At 39.5% G+C, this 17,444-nt stretch overlaps 1 protein-coding gene and 1 pseudogene across 1 annotated transcript in view; both read left to right on the top strand.

Annotated features, from left to right (window-relative positions):
- The window catches only part of Pgr (progesterone receptor), a 64,002-nt gene that overhangs the window by 8,061 nt on the left and 38,497 nt on the right, over positions 1–17,444 (top strand). The window contains exon 3 of the mRNA XM_076926089.1: positions 14,736–14,852. Within this exon, the coding sequence (XP_076782204.1) occupies positions 14,736–14,852 (117 nt within the window). The remainder of the gene's footprint in view (positions 1–14,735; positions 14,853–17,444) is intronic.
- Positions 9,422–9,812, top strand: LOC143439619 (nuclear transport factor 2 pseudogene; annotated as a pseudogene).

The raw sequence follows: 17,444 nt of genomic DNA, 5'->3' as shown, positions 1-17,444 counted from the left end.
CACTGGTCTTTCATTTCAAAACTCTACAGCTAATTTCTTCTCAAGCTGGAGGTCTTTCTGTGTAATGCCGAATAGAAATAAACACAGGTAGCACTACGACACATTGAAGGAAAGAGGAAGTAGGAAGATGCATTGTGTGGCACATGGTTGACAGTTTCTAATGGCCCTTTGACCTGTATGTCAACACCACTGTACTGAGGAGAGCAGAAGTAGCAGAAATCCATGTTTACCATGGCAGCTGTACTCCTACTGAGCCCACTGACATCTCAATTTTCTTCTAACTGCCCAAGGCATATTTCAGTACATTGTACTTTAAAAAAAAATCATTATTGATAAAGCTTAAGTCCTCGTGCTCAACACCTAATGTTCCCCTATCACCGATTCTTCAGCCTCTACGTTAATGCTTTACAATATGTGCGTATAATATCAGGAACTGTTAAAGCATATGCACCATCATTGACTAGATTGTATGTGTTATTCAATCATCATTCATAGTGCTTTCTTTCATCTAATGGTGTGTGTGCACTTGCATATGCATGTGTACATCTGGACATGTGTGCGTGTTTCTGTATGAATGTGTGTGTGCATATGTGTACCTGTATGGGGGTGGGAGGCTCATGTGTGTATGCCTACATATGTATGTGCTTGTGTTTGTGCATGTATAGGTATCCATGTATGTTTTAGTCATGTTCTATGGCTGAGAAAAGACACAATGACCATGGCAACTATGATAAAGGAAAGCACTTAATTTGGGTTTGTTCATAGTTTCAGAGGTTTAGTCCATTGTTGGCATGATGGGGAGCATGGCAGCACACAGGCAGTCATGGAAGCTGAGAGTTCAATATCTGGATCTGAAGGCATCAGGAAGAGACATTGCACCTGGCTTGAGCATTTCAAGCCTTAAGTCCCTGCCACAACAAGGCCACACCTACTCCAACAAGGACACACCTCCTAATTCCTTCCAAGCGGTGGTATCCTTGGTGACTAAGCATTCAAAGATATGAGCCTCTGGAGGCTCGAACATTCATATTCATGCTACCACAGTGTGTGTGCATGCTTGTATTCATCCATATATGCATGGCATTGTGCATATATTGCTTATACGTGTATATTTGTATGCACATGTATATGAATGCACAAGTATGCATGCTTATATGTACCTGTGTGTGTTCATAGACGTGTATGGCTTGAGGTACATGAGTGTGCAAACACATACATTTGTATGTATGCTTGTGTGTACTATATGTATGTATATTTTCATGTGGGGGTCCATTGTGAGTGGATTGGTGTAGTTCTAGCTCGCTCTTTGAAGCTTTTTATAATGATTTATAGAATGAAAATTCTTCTCTCCAGGCACTGCTGGAGTTAGCATTTCTTGTGCTTGGTAAATGCCTGCTCCATTCTCTGGGATTTAAGTCCTTTGATGATGCTTCTAACACACCAAATCCTCCCGCTGACAACATGACTTCATTCACTTTAAAGGTGTCTCTTTATGTTACATTTAAGAATAAATTATGTTGTGAATACGGAGATAAATATGTATGTAGGGCCTGCCTTCAACCACTGCAAATGTAGGGAGAGGAAACTCAAATGCAAATCTAGTCTGCTAAATGTACACACACGTGCCATGCACGTATGAATGAACACACACAAGACTACATACTCATGCACAAACACAAGCACATATACACGTATGCATACACACATGAACCTCCACTTCCATATAGACACACATACGTACACACACATTCACACAGAAGCATTCACAGATATGTATACATGCACATGCATACACATGTGCATACACACAGCATTATATGAAAAGAACATGAGAATGTTCTGGTGTGGAGTGTCTTGGAACTAGAGGAGACAATACTACATTGTAGAGGTCCAGGATGGATGTAGGATGCCCCACTCAAATAGCTGATGCTACACAAGGGATCACTCATCTGACAGACCCTGACTGGACTTGACTATCTCCTGGGCACTGGTCTAACACATGTAACTCCTTTATGAATACTATAAAGTAGAGATACTACATTGTATCTAAATTTTACCAAGAAATTACACAGAATTACCACTACCCTTTAAGACTGACTGTGATGTTTCTGTCTTTTAGCAGATTATTCTACATTTGAATGAATATTAATTATGTTTTTAGAAGTAAGCATGGTTTCTCTGTCCTAATCCTTTCTCTGTTCAGAGTGGCTCTGCATTGTCCTGTTTATTTGATTTATGTTTCCACTCCAAAGTTTATTTAAACAAACTATTATAAGCCAACACACACACACACACACACACACACACACACACACACACACATCTTCTATGACAGGAAATCCTTAGGTCTCAGTTGAGTGATTATGGTGCCAGAGCAAATCCTTGGCAGGTTTTTTTTTTTTTTTTTTTTTTTTTTGTGGGGACATATTTGACATCTGAGAAAAGATAGGTGAACACCATTTGGTGAAGATTTAGCACCATGCCTTAGACATACATCTGCCACTTTTTTCCCCCAGCAAAATGGTGTCTTCAATGAGCTTAAGACAGACTTTAAAGTGGATACATGGGCACATGGGTCACTTTTCTTTTCTTTTTTCTTTCTTTTTCTTTTTATACCCTGTTGTCATTTAAAGAATTTGAAACTCACCTATGGAAGTGGTCATTTATCCCTGTAATCTCAGCCTTAGGAGACTGACGCAAAAAACCATGCGTTAATGCCATCCTAATCTTCACGAAAAGGGCCTGTTTTCTAAAAGAAGTAAATCATATATTCTGTATTTGTAGCCACATCTACCTAACAGCATATGCACGGGAAGATGAATGCATTTCCCACTGTTGCTGGAAATGTTCGTGCATTTAAATATAGATGCCTCCTCCATTTAATTTCTCTTTGGGAAGTTTGTCCCTTTTCAGTGGACTATTCTGTTACTTTACACTGTGATGGTCCTTACAATGTCTTTCTTGTTTCTTCTTCTTTTCACTTTAACTTCTACAGAGAAAAACACAAAGAGTTTTGGCATATTATTAAGTTAGCTGTAAATTCATTTCATCTGAGCTGCTGCTACATCTTCTGTTATTTCTTTGACTCATTTTCAATACTAAGCACTTTTCTGGAGGCACGTTATGCAATGTAATCCTATCTTCTACAGAAAACATACGTAGACTTACCATATTCTTTATTGTTTCACTACCAAGGGACTTATTTATACAACTGGCCGAACACTTAGTGAATATGGATCACCAACCCGAAGCTGTTCTCAAATGTTTGTAGACAATATAAAAGAAAGACTAGAATGCCTATCACTAATTTATAAATAAAGGGACTCTCCAGATCTCTCTCCATGGATTAATGTGCGGTTAGCCATCACAACCAGATTCTGAGGCAGGTTTTCTTGTCGTTCATATAAAGATGACAATAAGGAACACCTGAGCTGATCCCCTCTATGAGGCCTGGGATTGTATACCTGCTAAATACTGCCTCTGTAGCAGAAGACACGATCCTTGGTTCTAAGGACTATGGGGGAGTGGCTGTTAAAACTCAGTACAGCAGTGTGGTGGAATGGAGACTTGGAGAGCTGCAGTCAGTAGAAGCACTGATGTCTTTCTATGGTAGAAATCATGCTATATACTTTGGATTTGTGTCTTTTATCCTTCACAACAACCTTCAATAGAATTTACCGTTCCCACTTCAGAGGTCAGTAGGCCAGGGCTCAGATGTCAATCGAGTTCCCCAAATAAGAGAGAGCACACATTTCATCTTACAGTACTTTATGTCTTTAATGAAGCAGAACTTAGGAGCCACGTGACATGGAATAACATGACTGGAATGACAATAATATGAATAACATTTTCCTTCACTGAAGTGAACCATTGTGGCAGGCAGCATGGGCCTTCCAGGAGCCATTGTGGTTAATTTTAAACAGAAGACACACAAGAACCATTAGAATGTTGATGAGTGTGATGCTAGACACGCTTTCACCACACTCATATTTGCAAGGTGCTTAAAATAGTTTTACATTTTAAAGCCAAGCTTTGGGTGTCCCACATAGAAGGATAGATGGTCTAAAATGGTGATGTTTTCCACAATGACAACCTTCCCAGGAGACTGTTGCCTGGAAGATACTGAGCTAACCTCACATAAAATATGGCTTTGAGATAAATATTATATTTTTGATAGGAAAAAAAAAACCTCCCCATCGGGAGCCATCTTTGCTGCATAGAGAAGGTTTTAAAAAGTGAAATTGACTGGCCTCGAATCCCCGAAATAGAGTCACTCCAAAATGTCAAGTGTCTCCGAGTTACATGCTTAAACACTTGTAAACAGGCATTCTAGATGGTTAATCTGCCTAAGAGTTTCACCATTTAGGTTATGGACAGCTTTAACAAGAGTGGCATTTATTAAATACTTCCAGGAACTTTCCCAGGCAAGCAATGTAGACATGGCAGAGCTGAGACAGGAAGGAGCTGGAGCCTTCTCTCCTGACCGTGATGCTGTCTTGTTCATCGGCAGTCTCTAGTGCTCATGAGCACTTATGATAAAAACTCATTGACATCATGGAAGGTCCAAATTAGATACCTGAATTTTTGAGAAGAAGAATTCATTTTGAGGAGAGGAGATATGAAAAATTAATATCTTAACTAAGGATCTTTCCCTGTGAGCAGACAATTAAGTTTTCACATTGTCTGAAAGATTCTCTTCCTCTCCCTTCCCTACTCCTCTCTGCCCCACCCTCCCCTCCCCTCTCCTCTCTTTCCCTTTTCACTTTCCTTTCCCTTGCTCCTTCCCTTTCCCTTTTCCTTTTCTTTTTCTTTCCCTTTCCTCTCCTTCCCTCCCTTCCCCTTCTCTTCCCTCCCAACTCTTTCTCCACAGAGAAGGCTAACTGCTAAATACAATGTGAAATTCTGGGATATGTTCCCAAGTAGATTTCTGTAAATGACTTGACCCCACATTTAGCACGTGTCTAAAATGGTCTCATCCGTTCTAACCACCTGACTGACCACATTGCTGTAATCCCCAGAGATTACACTTAGGGTTTATTGTAACATCTGGAAATGGTTTCATCTCTACCCTTGCTTCCAGTTTCTGTTCCCATCTTAGATGCCAAAGTCATGTTATTTAAATATAACTCAGAACACACCACTGCTCTCCTCAACCCCATCCCACTTCCATGCACTCTGCTTCTGCTGAGAGCAGAGAGCAGTCACAGCTCTGATGGTGGCCTCCAGTTGGTCTGAGTGTCTCTTTTGTACATTCTGCCTCTTTTGCCTGGCAGCCTCACAGGCAGCCACAGACCAACCCTGCATGAGTCTCAGTCTCTTGACAGTTAGCTCACTCTTTCCTCTAGTTTCTCTTCCTATCAGTGCCTTCTCACTCAGACTCATTCAGAATACCAGCTCAGATGCATGAACTGAAGCATGTCAGGTTTTGGTGACGACCAATCTCTCGTTCCATGTTCTCTGTGGCATGCTAATAGGTTATATATTTTAACACTGTTTCCATCAAACAGCACAGCAGACGTTTAAAAGGTATACTTAATATGCATTTACTGGGAGAAACAGAAGGAAAACGTGAAGGATAAACCTCAGATTACTATAAATGAGAACAGCATCTGAGAACCAAGAATTAATGTCAACTGGACCAGGTTAAAAAGGGGTTGTAGATAAGAGAAATTCAACAGTAAGGCCCAGTGATGAAATTTAAATCTATATGGAAGCCAGAAAGATAACAAGACGGCTCCAACAAGGCAGCACTCATAGTAAAGGTGTTACCTCAGAATGGTGAGAAAATAGCAAAGTGATGGAAATTATGTGATAAATTATTGCTTATGCTCCATATCAGTCATTGTGATAGCCTCTTAGCTCCTTTCTTCAATACAGAGGCCATGTATAACGTTTATGTTCATCTCTAATTGGATATGCAAAATAGACTGAACAGATCATTTTTCCCATAGGATAGATACTGTTCGAACTGAATTAGAGTAAAACTCTTGGGCTGTAATGAACGCGGTGTGTTCACTTTGTAGTTAGATCAAAAACCTGATGAAGTAGTGGAGATTTAACTCAATAGAAAAAGGTGTCTGAAGGAGATAATAAAAGAGCAACTCTAGTAAAAGCATTCAATGGGTATGGAAAATAAACTTCTGGGGCATTTTCATATAAAGTTATACAGGCACATAGTAGATAGCCAATCACTATTTGCTTATTGTGCCATCAGAATTACTTTCCAGTGAGCATCTAGACTGTGTCTGCTGAGGTGTGGAAGGCTTGACTTACATCACTGTACACTGAAATGCTAGTATATAGATGAGGAAATGAAAGCACCGGGAGGTTAATGGATTGTTCAAGGCCAAGGACTTAACAGGTGGGAACTTGGATAGCGAAAGTCAGTTTAATAGCTATATAAAAGTTGTTTGTACTAGATCAAAGAGACTCAGGTCATCCTAGGAACCTTAAAATTACTGGGACCTCCAAAGATCATGTGTATATATGGATTATACATACCCACCATATTAGAAACTAAAACTGATATGACAGAAATTGGAAAGATAGATCAGTGGTTATGAGCACCTGCTAGGGCAGGAGTTTAGCCCCAAGCACCCTCATGCCTGAGAAGTCACATAGTGTGTGTGTGTGTGTGTGTGTGTGTGTGTGTGTGTGTATGTATGTATGTATGTATGTATGTATGTATGTATTACTGCATGCTAAGTTCCTATGGAGGTCAGAAGAGGGCACTCACTCCCCTGGAGCTAGACTTATTGCTGTGGGTGCTGGGAACCCACCTCTGATCCTCTGAAAGAGCAGGAATCACTCTTTCTTAACCACTGAGCCATCATGAGTTTGTATATTTTGAAACTATGCTTTCCTCATTTAAAACATAATAACCTATCAGATATTATTTTTTTTCTGAACAAAGAATCCAATGACAAGTAAAATTGAGCTTACAAGCGTCTGTCTGATTATTAGCATGATTGCTTTGTTCACATTTCATGAATCTCTGACAGGATACATGCACAACAAACCCCTATTTCATTTTAAAGTGAAATTATGATACGCTTACAAGCTGAAAGAAGAATGGCATTGTTTTATAAGTTTGTAAGTCACTTTAATATTGGCCTTTGTAGAAGACAGATGGAGTCTCCTTCTGCAACCACATCCAATCTGCTGTTTTGGTTGAAGTCTATGAAGAAGTGGTCCCACAAAGACATACAGTTGTGAAATGGATGTGTTTTTTGATGGCTTCTTTAGGCATCACAAGGGGTGGTTATTTCTTTGGAGACAGCTAAAGGACGCCTTTCTACTTTTATTGTCCTTTCTGATTTTTATCTCCTACAAATCACTCTCCTGTTTCTTTCTTCCAAAAGGAAATTTTCTATTTTTAAAGTATAATTTATAATGGAAGCCTTGAGCTAGGCAGTTTTTTAAATTTAATTATCAAATTCCAAAGTGAGTAGTTTGTATCCTAAAATCTTCTAGAACTTTCCATCGAGTTTTGTGTCTTTCTCCATTTGTTCCTTTTTACATTATCATGATGTTTATACATTCAATGTGCTTTAATCACTTGAATTTATTTAAATTATGTTTAGCCATGGTCTTAGTTCATTTCTTGTTGCTAACAACATAATACCACAGGCAGAATGAAGTACAAGGAAAGTGATCTGTTTCTAGATCATGGTTCTGGTTGAAGTTGAGGGGACACACCTAGGTCCTTCTTGGTTTCTGAGTCCTGAGACAGAGAAGGATACATGTTGAGACAAAGAGCTAAACTGAGACTCAGAAAACTGGATGTTATGGCAGCTCCTCTCCTGAAGTAATCCATGAAATAACTATTCTCTTAAGCCTAGAATGGCATACAGAGGTTAACCCGCTGCTATGACAAAGCTTTAATCAATCATCCTGTCTACTCCCACCTTTTCATGTCTCTCTATGGTATTAAACAGCATGAGCTCTGGAGAACACAAATAGTCTTTAAGCCATAGCACCAACATGACATTGGCACAGTGTTCTCAGCCTTCCATAAAATTGAATTCTTTGCCACAAAGAGCATCCCATTTTCTTGCCTATTATTTCATCAATAATTTCTCCAAGGACTGCAGGTTATTTTGAATGAAAAGACCAGATTTAAATAATCTGATTCCTATGATCTGTTGCAGCCAACACAACACTGGATAGAAGTAGAAAATACATCTTTTGAAAAGTGATGGGGCCAAGAATTTATACCATAAAAATCACAAAACAGTTGTAAAGATATTTAGAGACCACATACTTCTTCATTGTGAGTGATGTTCTATCCATTGTACGATGCTTGGCAGAGTGTCAGGACTCTTCTCCATAAGCACCTACTGAAGGGTACCAATCAAAATTCTGTTCATCCATTGTGGAATACCTTCCAGAGGGTTGAGGAAAATTGACTCGAGCTGTTCCTGTTTCTCTTAAGAGTGTATAAAGCTTTTAAATTCTACAAAATATCTTTTAGTTAAAAATAATTGGTACATCTATTTCTAGTAGCATTGAACTAAGCTGCATTGTTCTGACTTTGTACAGTTGTGACCAAATGACCGACAGAATGACTTAAAGAGAGAATGGATTGCTGTGGCTCACAGTTTTGGAGGACTCAGTATATGGAAATTGGGTCCAAGTTGGGCCCTAAGTCATCCCAGAAGAGAAAGCCATTCTCCTTACAGAAACAAAGTAGAGAAGGACAAGAAAAGTCCAGCCCAGCCTTCCAAGGAGGCCTCCTGCCTCTCACCATATACAGCAGCATCACTCTATAGCCAAGGATTTATTTTGTCTTGGTTTTAGTCCTAGACAATTCTTCTTCTCATTTAAAGTTTGATTTCCTTGGCCTGTCTGTGCTGTGTCTTCTCCTGTTTCCATGGCCACTGTAGCTTTGTAGAAGCTACTCTTTGAGCAGAGCTCAGTTTTTAGTGCTCTCCTTTAAGCCTGCTTAGGTTAGCTGTAGTTGTTTATTTTTTCATTAGAAATTGTACTCATACAATATGTATTTAATCATGCCTTTTCTCCCTTCTTCAGCTCTTCTCAGATCCTCCTCATCTTCCTACCTATTCAACCTTATGCTCTCCCCGCCTCTCTTGCTTTCTCTTGATTTTTCAAACACACACACACGAAAAACAAAATAAATAAGTAAAAAATACAGTAAAATAAAAAAGGATACCCAAATACCAACAACAACAAAATCCCACAGGAAAAAAAAAAATGGAATTCACTTTGTGTTGGTCAACTGTTCCTGGGCATGGATACTGTTTTGGGGTGATGTTGATATACCCAGTGACACCTCAGTTCTTAGATCCTAGGCTCTATATTTGCCTTTTGAAATTATATCTCAGCAGACCATGCTGGGTTGCTGCTGCTGCTGCCATCATGCCAGCCCCACAGGTCTCACTGAGGTGGGTGACTCTCCAGGATGGGAGACAAGCCAATTTGGGAGCAGGTTGGATCCAGCTTTACTCAGCATTACTATCCGTTATTTGATGATGACAGAACCCAAATGGGCACAATTTACACTGATGTATCATGCCTTACAGGGGAAGGACAGCAGTTCCAGGGGAAAGCTGCCATTGTGGAGAAGTTATCTAGCCTTCCATTCCAGAAAATTCAGCATAGTATCATGGCACAGGACCATGATACTATGGCCTACACCAGATAGCTGCATAATCAGCATGGTCGTAAGTCAGCTCAAGGCTGTTGAAGATCTCATCATGGGTTTTCACCAGATGTTTCTATTAAAGAACATCAATGATGTTTGGGTTTGCACCAATGACATGTTCAGGCTTGCCCTGCATGACTTCAACTGACCTCCTCCTGGCCAGATAGTCATGCTGTTTTCTCCTCCTTCTTCCCAATCCTATCTCACTCCTCCAGATGCTCCAAATATCATACATAAACGAGCAGGGCTGAGGTGGGAGTAGGTGTAGTGTGCTTCTGTCACTACAGTGTTGTGCTTGATGTTTGGATGCTAGACTAGTTGCATCTGACAGGAAAAGTTTGTGTTGTACCAGCACATGCCTTGGAAAGACTTAAGTAATACAAAAGATTGTCAGTTTTTGTTTGTTTGTTTGTTTGTTTGTTTGTTTGTTTTAATCACCTGACAAATTGCTCTAGTGAAGGAGAATGCAGCTGCCTCACCAACAACCCAGATATTGATTTGTTCAGATGTTTCAATGCCTCATGATACAACAAAACCACAATTTTTTTTAACAGTTAAAAAAAAAAAGAAATTATACCTCTGTCTTTTTCTTTTTTCACTCCCATGTTACAGGAATTGAATCTTTATTTAAAAAGTAGCCCAAATTAAATAAGCAATGTGCTTCTATTGAATTTTATCCAGGACTTCTATGTCACTGTGGTGGGAAGACTTTCTCCAGGTACACCAATTCTCACCACCTTTGTCTCCACTTCCTGGGTCGTAGTTCCTGAGACATGCCACACTTACTCATAGATTCATTTCTGTGTAGTTCCTTCTGATTTAAAAAAGAAAAACATGAAATACTGTGACTTCTCTCATACACAAATGGCAATTGTTCACTTGTGCTCTTACTAAAAGGCAGCTCAAAGGCTAGAGAAATGGCTCAGTGTTCAGTACCATGCACTCTTCTTACAAAGGACATAAGTTTGCTTCCCAGCATCCATGTCAGGCAGCTCACAACTGCCTATCACTCCAGCTCCAGGAGCCTGGCACTCACAGCTTCTGAGGGCACTTTTCCTATGGGCGCCCCTCTTCCATACTCATATAATACTAACTTAAGAAGAAGAAAAACTCCTCAACAATGACCAATACAATACAGATATTTTATTTTGTAGGAAACTCTTATTCTAGTTTACAGTGCAAAAGTTTCCTTGCAGTTAACATGGAACCATGTAACATAATTAAGATATTACAAACCACTAGGGAATGGAGTTACCTAGTCACATTTTTTTATAATATGAATGTTTTAAATAATTGCAACAGCAGGAAATTTAATACGGAGAGAAGTTAGAAACAATATGTAAGTACAGTTACTTAGCAAAACACATACACACACAGAGAGAGAGGACCTAGTGCAGTTGCTAAGTCTCTGGACTTAGAGGGCCTTATTTCCCTCCAGCTCTTATACTCTTTCTGCCTCCTGTTCCATTGGTTTCCCTGAGTTCTAAGGGGAGAGATTTGATGGGGACATACCATTTAAGTCTGAGTGTCCCAAGGTCTCTCATTCTCTGTGTAATGTCTGGCTGTGGGTCTCTGTATTTGTCTTAGTCTGCTTTAAGAGGAGGCTTCTCTGATGATAGTTGAACAAGGTACTGATCTATGAGTACAGAGGAATAACATTAGGAGACATTTTACCTCTACTCTCCCTCCCCCGCCCCATTTAGACCAGTATTATTTGGCTTTTCCATAATCCTTGGCTTGTTTAGTCTTAGGTTCTTGATCACCCAAGCAGTGTCACATACGGGCTGCATCTGGTAGAGTGGGCCTTAAATCAAATCAGTTCTTGGTTGGTTACTTCCACAAGCTTTTGTGCCACCGTTGCCCCAGCGTATCTTATAGGCAGTGTAGTATACCCTTGTATAGTATAGTATAGTAAAGGGGTTTGTGGTTGCCTTGGTATTTGTGTTACTCTTTTGATAGCATGCAGATTACTTTCTTGTACCAAAGAAGCCTGGGGTGATGGCTCTATGTAGACACCAGCTCACCACCATGTTCAATATTCATATTCTCATCAGCAACAGGTCCTTGCTATCAGTTTGTGGAGAGCAACCCGATAGTACCGGCAACAGACTGTGTTGTTTGGGGATTCCCACTCACCCCTTTGGCCAACAACTTAATTAGCTGATTATGTCTCCCCCATTATTTGGAGACTTCATTTAGATCACCTTCATGTATGTGTATATTTTTAAAAAGTTTCTACTGCATTAGGTTTCCATACTACCCTTCAAATGCCCCTTTTATGTCTTTTCCCATAGTCCCTCCCACAACCCCCCAAGACCTCCCACTCCCCACTTGTGTGAAATGAGTGTGTCTCTGATTCTACTGTCTTCTTTGAGGATCATTTCCATCTGTTGGTTTGTCTTGTACAACTATGATGAAATAGTTTTTATTTTATCTTACTATATTTTATTTTGTTAGTTTTTAAAAATGAATGAATGAATGAAAACCTAGCTACAAGGGACAACTTAACTGTCATTCATACATGTTGGGAGAGGAAAATCAGTTTTCTCTATTAGTGTGGACACTGGTTATATCAATCACTCCAAGGTGTTTGAGAAAGAACTCAAATCTTAGTGTGTTGGGAGGGGCATAAGAGAATTTGGAAGGGGTTGGGGGATGGGAAAATATCAAAATATATTTAAATTTAGAAGTTGTTTTAAACAATAAAAATATAATTTAAAAATTACCATGGTAAAAAACCAAAAGAATGTTTTAGACATCTACTATGATCTATCCTGATAGAATGAATGATTTTAAAAATGTGGAAGTAAATACATAATCAATTGTGAAAAATAAAAACCAAAAAGATACTTGAAAAAAGCAAAGTTGCTATCTCGCTTCCATGTGCATGTACTCATCCAGCACCAATGGACACACACATAGATGCATACACACATACAAGTATACACACACGTATGTGTGCACACATGCAAAAGGGAAAGAGAAACTTACTATATTATATATTTAATTCATGGTGGAGTACAATAAAAGGCAATGGATTATATATAAAACTGATATATAATAAAAATGCTTGGAGAGGATAAAATGACTGTCTTAATTGACTATGCATAACAATACATAAAATTGTATAGGTCATATCACTGTGTATGACTATATTTAAATGGCCATATGTGAACAATAAGTATTAAAATGCATATATTTATCCAACAGATGTTTATTAAAATTTTATTACACAATCATGTTAAAGCATTAAAGTTCAGCTTCCACTAGTAAAAATAGGCATGCAGATTGTATGAAACAAGTATTTGGTCCACAGAAAAGCCCAAAGGGTTTTCTGGGATCATCTAGGTTAGACTAGATGGGAAAGGATACTCAGATCCTTGAAGGATGAGTCAGAGGAGGAGAGGGAGTCAAGGAGTGTGGGAATCAATGGTAAGACAGGATACTTAGAATGTTAGACTCTGAAGATCATGAAAAGGTATACATAATTTAAAAGGAAAAGGGGGCTGGGATAGCTAACTTGAAAAAGTGCATAAGCATAAGGACCCAGTCATGCATGGTGGTGTGAGCCTTTAATCACAGTGTTGAAGAGGCAGAGACAAGAGGCTCCCAGGAACTTACTGAGAAGCCAGCCTAGTCTAATTTACAAGCCTTAGGTCTCCCTGAGAGATCTTTTGTAAGACTTTAAGGTTGACTTCTAGCCTTCAAATGCACACACACGCACACACGCACGCGCGCGCGCGCACACACACACACACACACACAAATACAAATAAAAACATAATATAATATAATATAATATAATATAATATAATATAATAGTTGCTATTGCTTTCCTTCTTTTTCCATTCAAAAATAGCTGATAAATTTCCCCAGGAGAAAAAAATATCATCATGTTGTGTCTTACAGTTCGGGAAATTCTTCCTCGAGTTTCAACACAGACAGGTGCTGTAAACATTAATTGGGGGCTAGAGAGCATCTCCTATTGGGGTTGTCATTGCGACATGCCTGTGGTTAACTCCTGTTACAGAATATATGGGCAGACAGATAAGTAGTTTAATAGATTGCTTTGTTATAGACTTGCAGAGTGAATGTGTTATTTTGGACCAAGGAGAAGTTATAATGCACAAGGAACAAGCAAATAGGCCTGAGCATGCTACATCTTAAAACCTGAATACACTCTGGGAAAGATTATTATTAGAAAAGTGGAGGTAACAGATGTTTTACTAGGTTGTCACCCCCACAGTTTAAGACTATATAGATTTCCATAATAACACTGGGACAAAGCCAGTCCATTTGTTCTTGACTCTTTAAACCTAAACATGCACCTAGGTATCTAAAAGAATGGTACCTATAATGAAGTCCCTTACATTCTTAATGGCTGGAAGTTCTGGGCAGGCACTGAGTTAGAAGTAGTATCTGGGATCCATGCTACAGTCATAGACAACTCTTATTGGGACTGCATGATTGCCATGTTTCTTTGGCCAAACAGACTACATGGAGACATACCTTGGGTGACGGTGTGTTTGCTTCCCAGGTCTGATGGTCCAGCATTTAGTCCCAAAGATGCTCATCGTTTAGCATGAACTGAGCTTCCAGCTCCTATATATCCATTATTATCATTTGGGCATCTATTTCAGTTTTCTGTAGGTGTCCATTGGAGTGACACATAACAGAGGGTGTGGGTTATGTCTACGCAGCAAGACGGTAACTTTATGTCAGTATGCTCAACTATCAGAATGCCCCTTGCCACTTAAATTTAAATGCTGAACTACCAAGCTCTTTGCCTGCCATGACATAAAAAAAAAAAAATGTATTCAATTTAATAGTCACGACTCCCTTATTTAGATGTCAACTGTTGTTTAAATGTTCTGAGCATTCACTATCATCTTATTTAGGCCCTGAATTCAAAGGTGAGGTACCAAGTGGGTCTGTCTCATTTCCAGCATACAGTGGTGGCCAGCAAAAGGCAGGCTGCAAGGGCCATGAGCCTGATGCTCTGTGTAGACCTTTTGACTTAGAGTCTTTAGGACTTGTAAATAACTTGTGCTTTTTTTTTTTTCATTTTTAGGGCAGCATAACTATTTATGTGCCGGAAGAAATGACTGCATTGTTGATAAAATCCGCAGAAAAAACTGCCCGGCATGTCGTCTGAGAAAGTGCTGTCAGGCTGGTATGGTCCTTGGAGGTAACGTTGATGTTTTCATCCATAGTATAGCGCACCTTGCACTTCTAGTCTAACACTGAGTCAGAAGGATCACAATATTTTCATTTATTTATTTATTTATTTATTTATTTATTTATTCACTTTACATCTTAATCACAGTGCCCCTCTTTCCCTTCGTCCCAGAAGTACCCTTAAAATCCATCCTCCATTACCACCTTTCCTTCTCCTCAGAGAAGGGGAAGTCCCCCTCGGGTACCACCCTGGCCTGTAACAGCCAGTCTCAGAAGAACTAAGCACATCCTCTCTCACTGAGGGCCAACCAGATAGTCCATTTAGGGGGAGTGGATCCAATAGAAGGAAATAGAGTCAGAGACAGCCCCCCACTCTGCTTCATTTCTTAGAGGACCCTCATAGGGACCAAACTGCACATCTGCTCCAAATGAGTAAAGGGCTTAGATCTAGCCACTGCCCCGAGCTCTGACTGATGTTTTGGCAATGGTATATGGGATTTATTTCTGGGAAGCAGCTCTGCATCTGTTTCCATCAGCTGCTGGATGAAGCCTCTCAGGAGATGCTTATGCTAGGCTCCTGTCTGTAAGCATAGCCGAGCATCATTAAGTGTCAGGGGTTGGCTGTTTCCCATGGGATGGGTCTCAAGTTGGGCCAGTCAATAGTTGGCCTTTCCTCAGTCTCTGCTCCACGGTACCCCTGTGCATCTTGTAGGCAAGACAAATTCTGAGGCAAAGGTTTTGTGGGTGGGTTGATGCCCCCTCCCTCCACTGGAAGTCTCACTTGGCTACAGGAGGTGATCACTTCAGTCTTCATCTCCCTCACTGGTAGGGTCATCTCCATAGACCCCTGGGAGCCTTCCTCACACCTTTCCTGCCTCCTGACCACACCTGATTCCAATCCTCATTCTCCTCCTCACACCCCCTCTCCCATCGGATCCCTCCCTTCATCCACTTCTGATGCCCTTTTAGTTGCCCCTCCTGAGTGAGATTCACACGTCCTCCCTTGGGCCTTCTTTATTATTCAGTTTCTTCGGGTCTGTCAATTGTAGCATGGCTATCCTGTATTTTATGGCTAATGTCTACTTAGATGTAAGTACATACCTTGCCTGTCTTTCTGGGTCTGGGTTACCTCACTCAAGATATTTTTTAGTTGCATTCATTTATCTGAAAATTTCATGATATCTTTGCTTTTAATAGCTGAGTAGTATTCCATTGTGTAAATATACCACATTTTTCTTTATCCATTCTTCAGTGGATGGACATGTAGGTTGTTTCCCTACATGTCTTGCTATTATGAAGAAAGCTGCTATGAACATAGCTGAGCACGTGTCCTTGTGATAGAGTAGAGCATCTGTTGGGTGTATACCCAGGAGTGATATAGCTGGATCTTGGGATAGAACTAGTCCCAACTTTCATAGAAACCACCAAATTGGTATCCAAAGTTTGCACTCCCACCAGCAATGGAGGAGTATTCCCCTCCCTCCACAATCTCACCAGCATGTGCTATCACTTGAGTTTTGATCTTAGCCATTGTAACGGGTATAAGACGACCTGTTAGAGTAGTTTTGATTTCCCGATGACCAAAGAAGTTGAACATTTCTTTAAGTGTTTCTCGGTCATTAGAGGATCCTCTATTTTAGAAATCTCCTTTTAGCTGTGTACCTCAGTTTTTAATTGAGTTATCTAGTTTGTTGGTGTCTAATTTCATGTGTTCTTCATATATTTTGGATATTCACCCTCTGTCAGATGTAGTCTTGATGAAGTTCTTTTCCCATTCTGTAGGCTGCCATTTTGTCCTATTGCTGGTATCCTCAGCTTTGCAAAAGCTTTTCTATTTCAAGAAGTCCCAGTTATTGTTGATCTTAGTACCTGAGCTATTAGTATTCTGTTCATGAATTTATCTCCCATCTCAATATGTTTAAGGCAGTTCTCCACTTTGTCTTCATTATATTTAGTGTCTGGTTTTGTATTTGCATTTTTCTACATGGAGACATCCAGTTAGACTAGCACCATTTGTTGAAGATGCTTCTCCTGTTCCATTTTATTGGTTTGGCTTCTTTGTTAAAATTCAAGTGTCCATATGTGTTTGAGTTTATTTCTGGGTCTTCAATTCTAGTCTATTGATCAAGCTGTCTGTTTTTATGCCAATACTATGCAGTTTTTATTACAATTGCTCTGTAGTATAACTAAAACTCAGGAATGGTCATACCTACAGACGTTCTTTTATTGTTCATGATTGTTTGAGCTTTCCTGCATTTTTTTCTTTTTCCACGTGAAATTGAGAATTTCTTTTTCAATGTCTGTAAAGAATTGAGTTAAAATTTCGACCAGAATTGCATTGTAGATTGTAGATTGTAGATTGTAGATTGTAGATTGTAGATTGTAGATTGTAGATTGTAGTTGTAGATTGCTTTTGGTAAGATGTGCAAGTTTACTATGTTATAATCCATGAGCATGAGAAGAATCCCAATTTTTCCCTATTAATAGATTATTTATTGTTTCAGGTACTTTTCATTCTTTTTAAAAAAATTATTGGTTATTTTATTTATTTACATTTTAAAAGTTATCACCCTTCCTGGTTTTCCCTCTGCAAACCCTCTAT

Source organism: Arvicanthis niloticus, chromosome 27 (genome assembly GCF_011762505.2).
Source record: "Arvicanthis niloticus isolate mArvNil1 chromosome 27, mArvNil1.pat.X, whole genome shotgun sequence".
In the NCBI taxonomy this organism is placed as follows: Eukaryota; Metazoa; Chordata; class Mammalia; order Rodentia; family Muridae; genus Arvicanthis; species Arvicanthis niloticus.
This window is presented reverse-complemented; position numbering and strand designations above follow the sequence as displayed.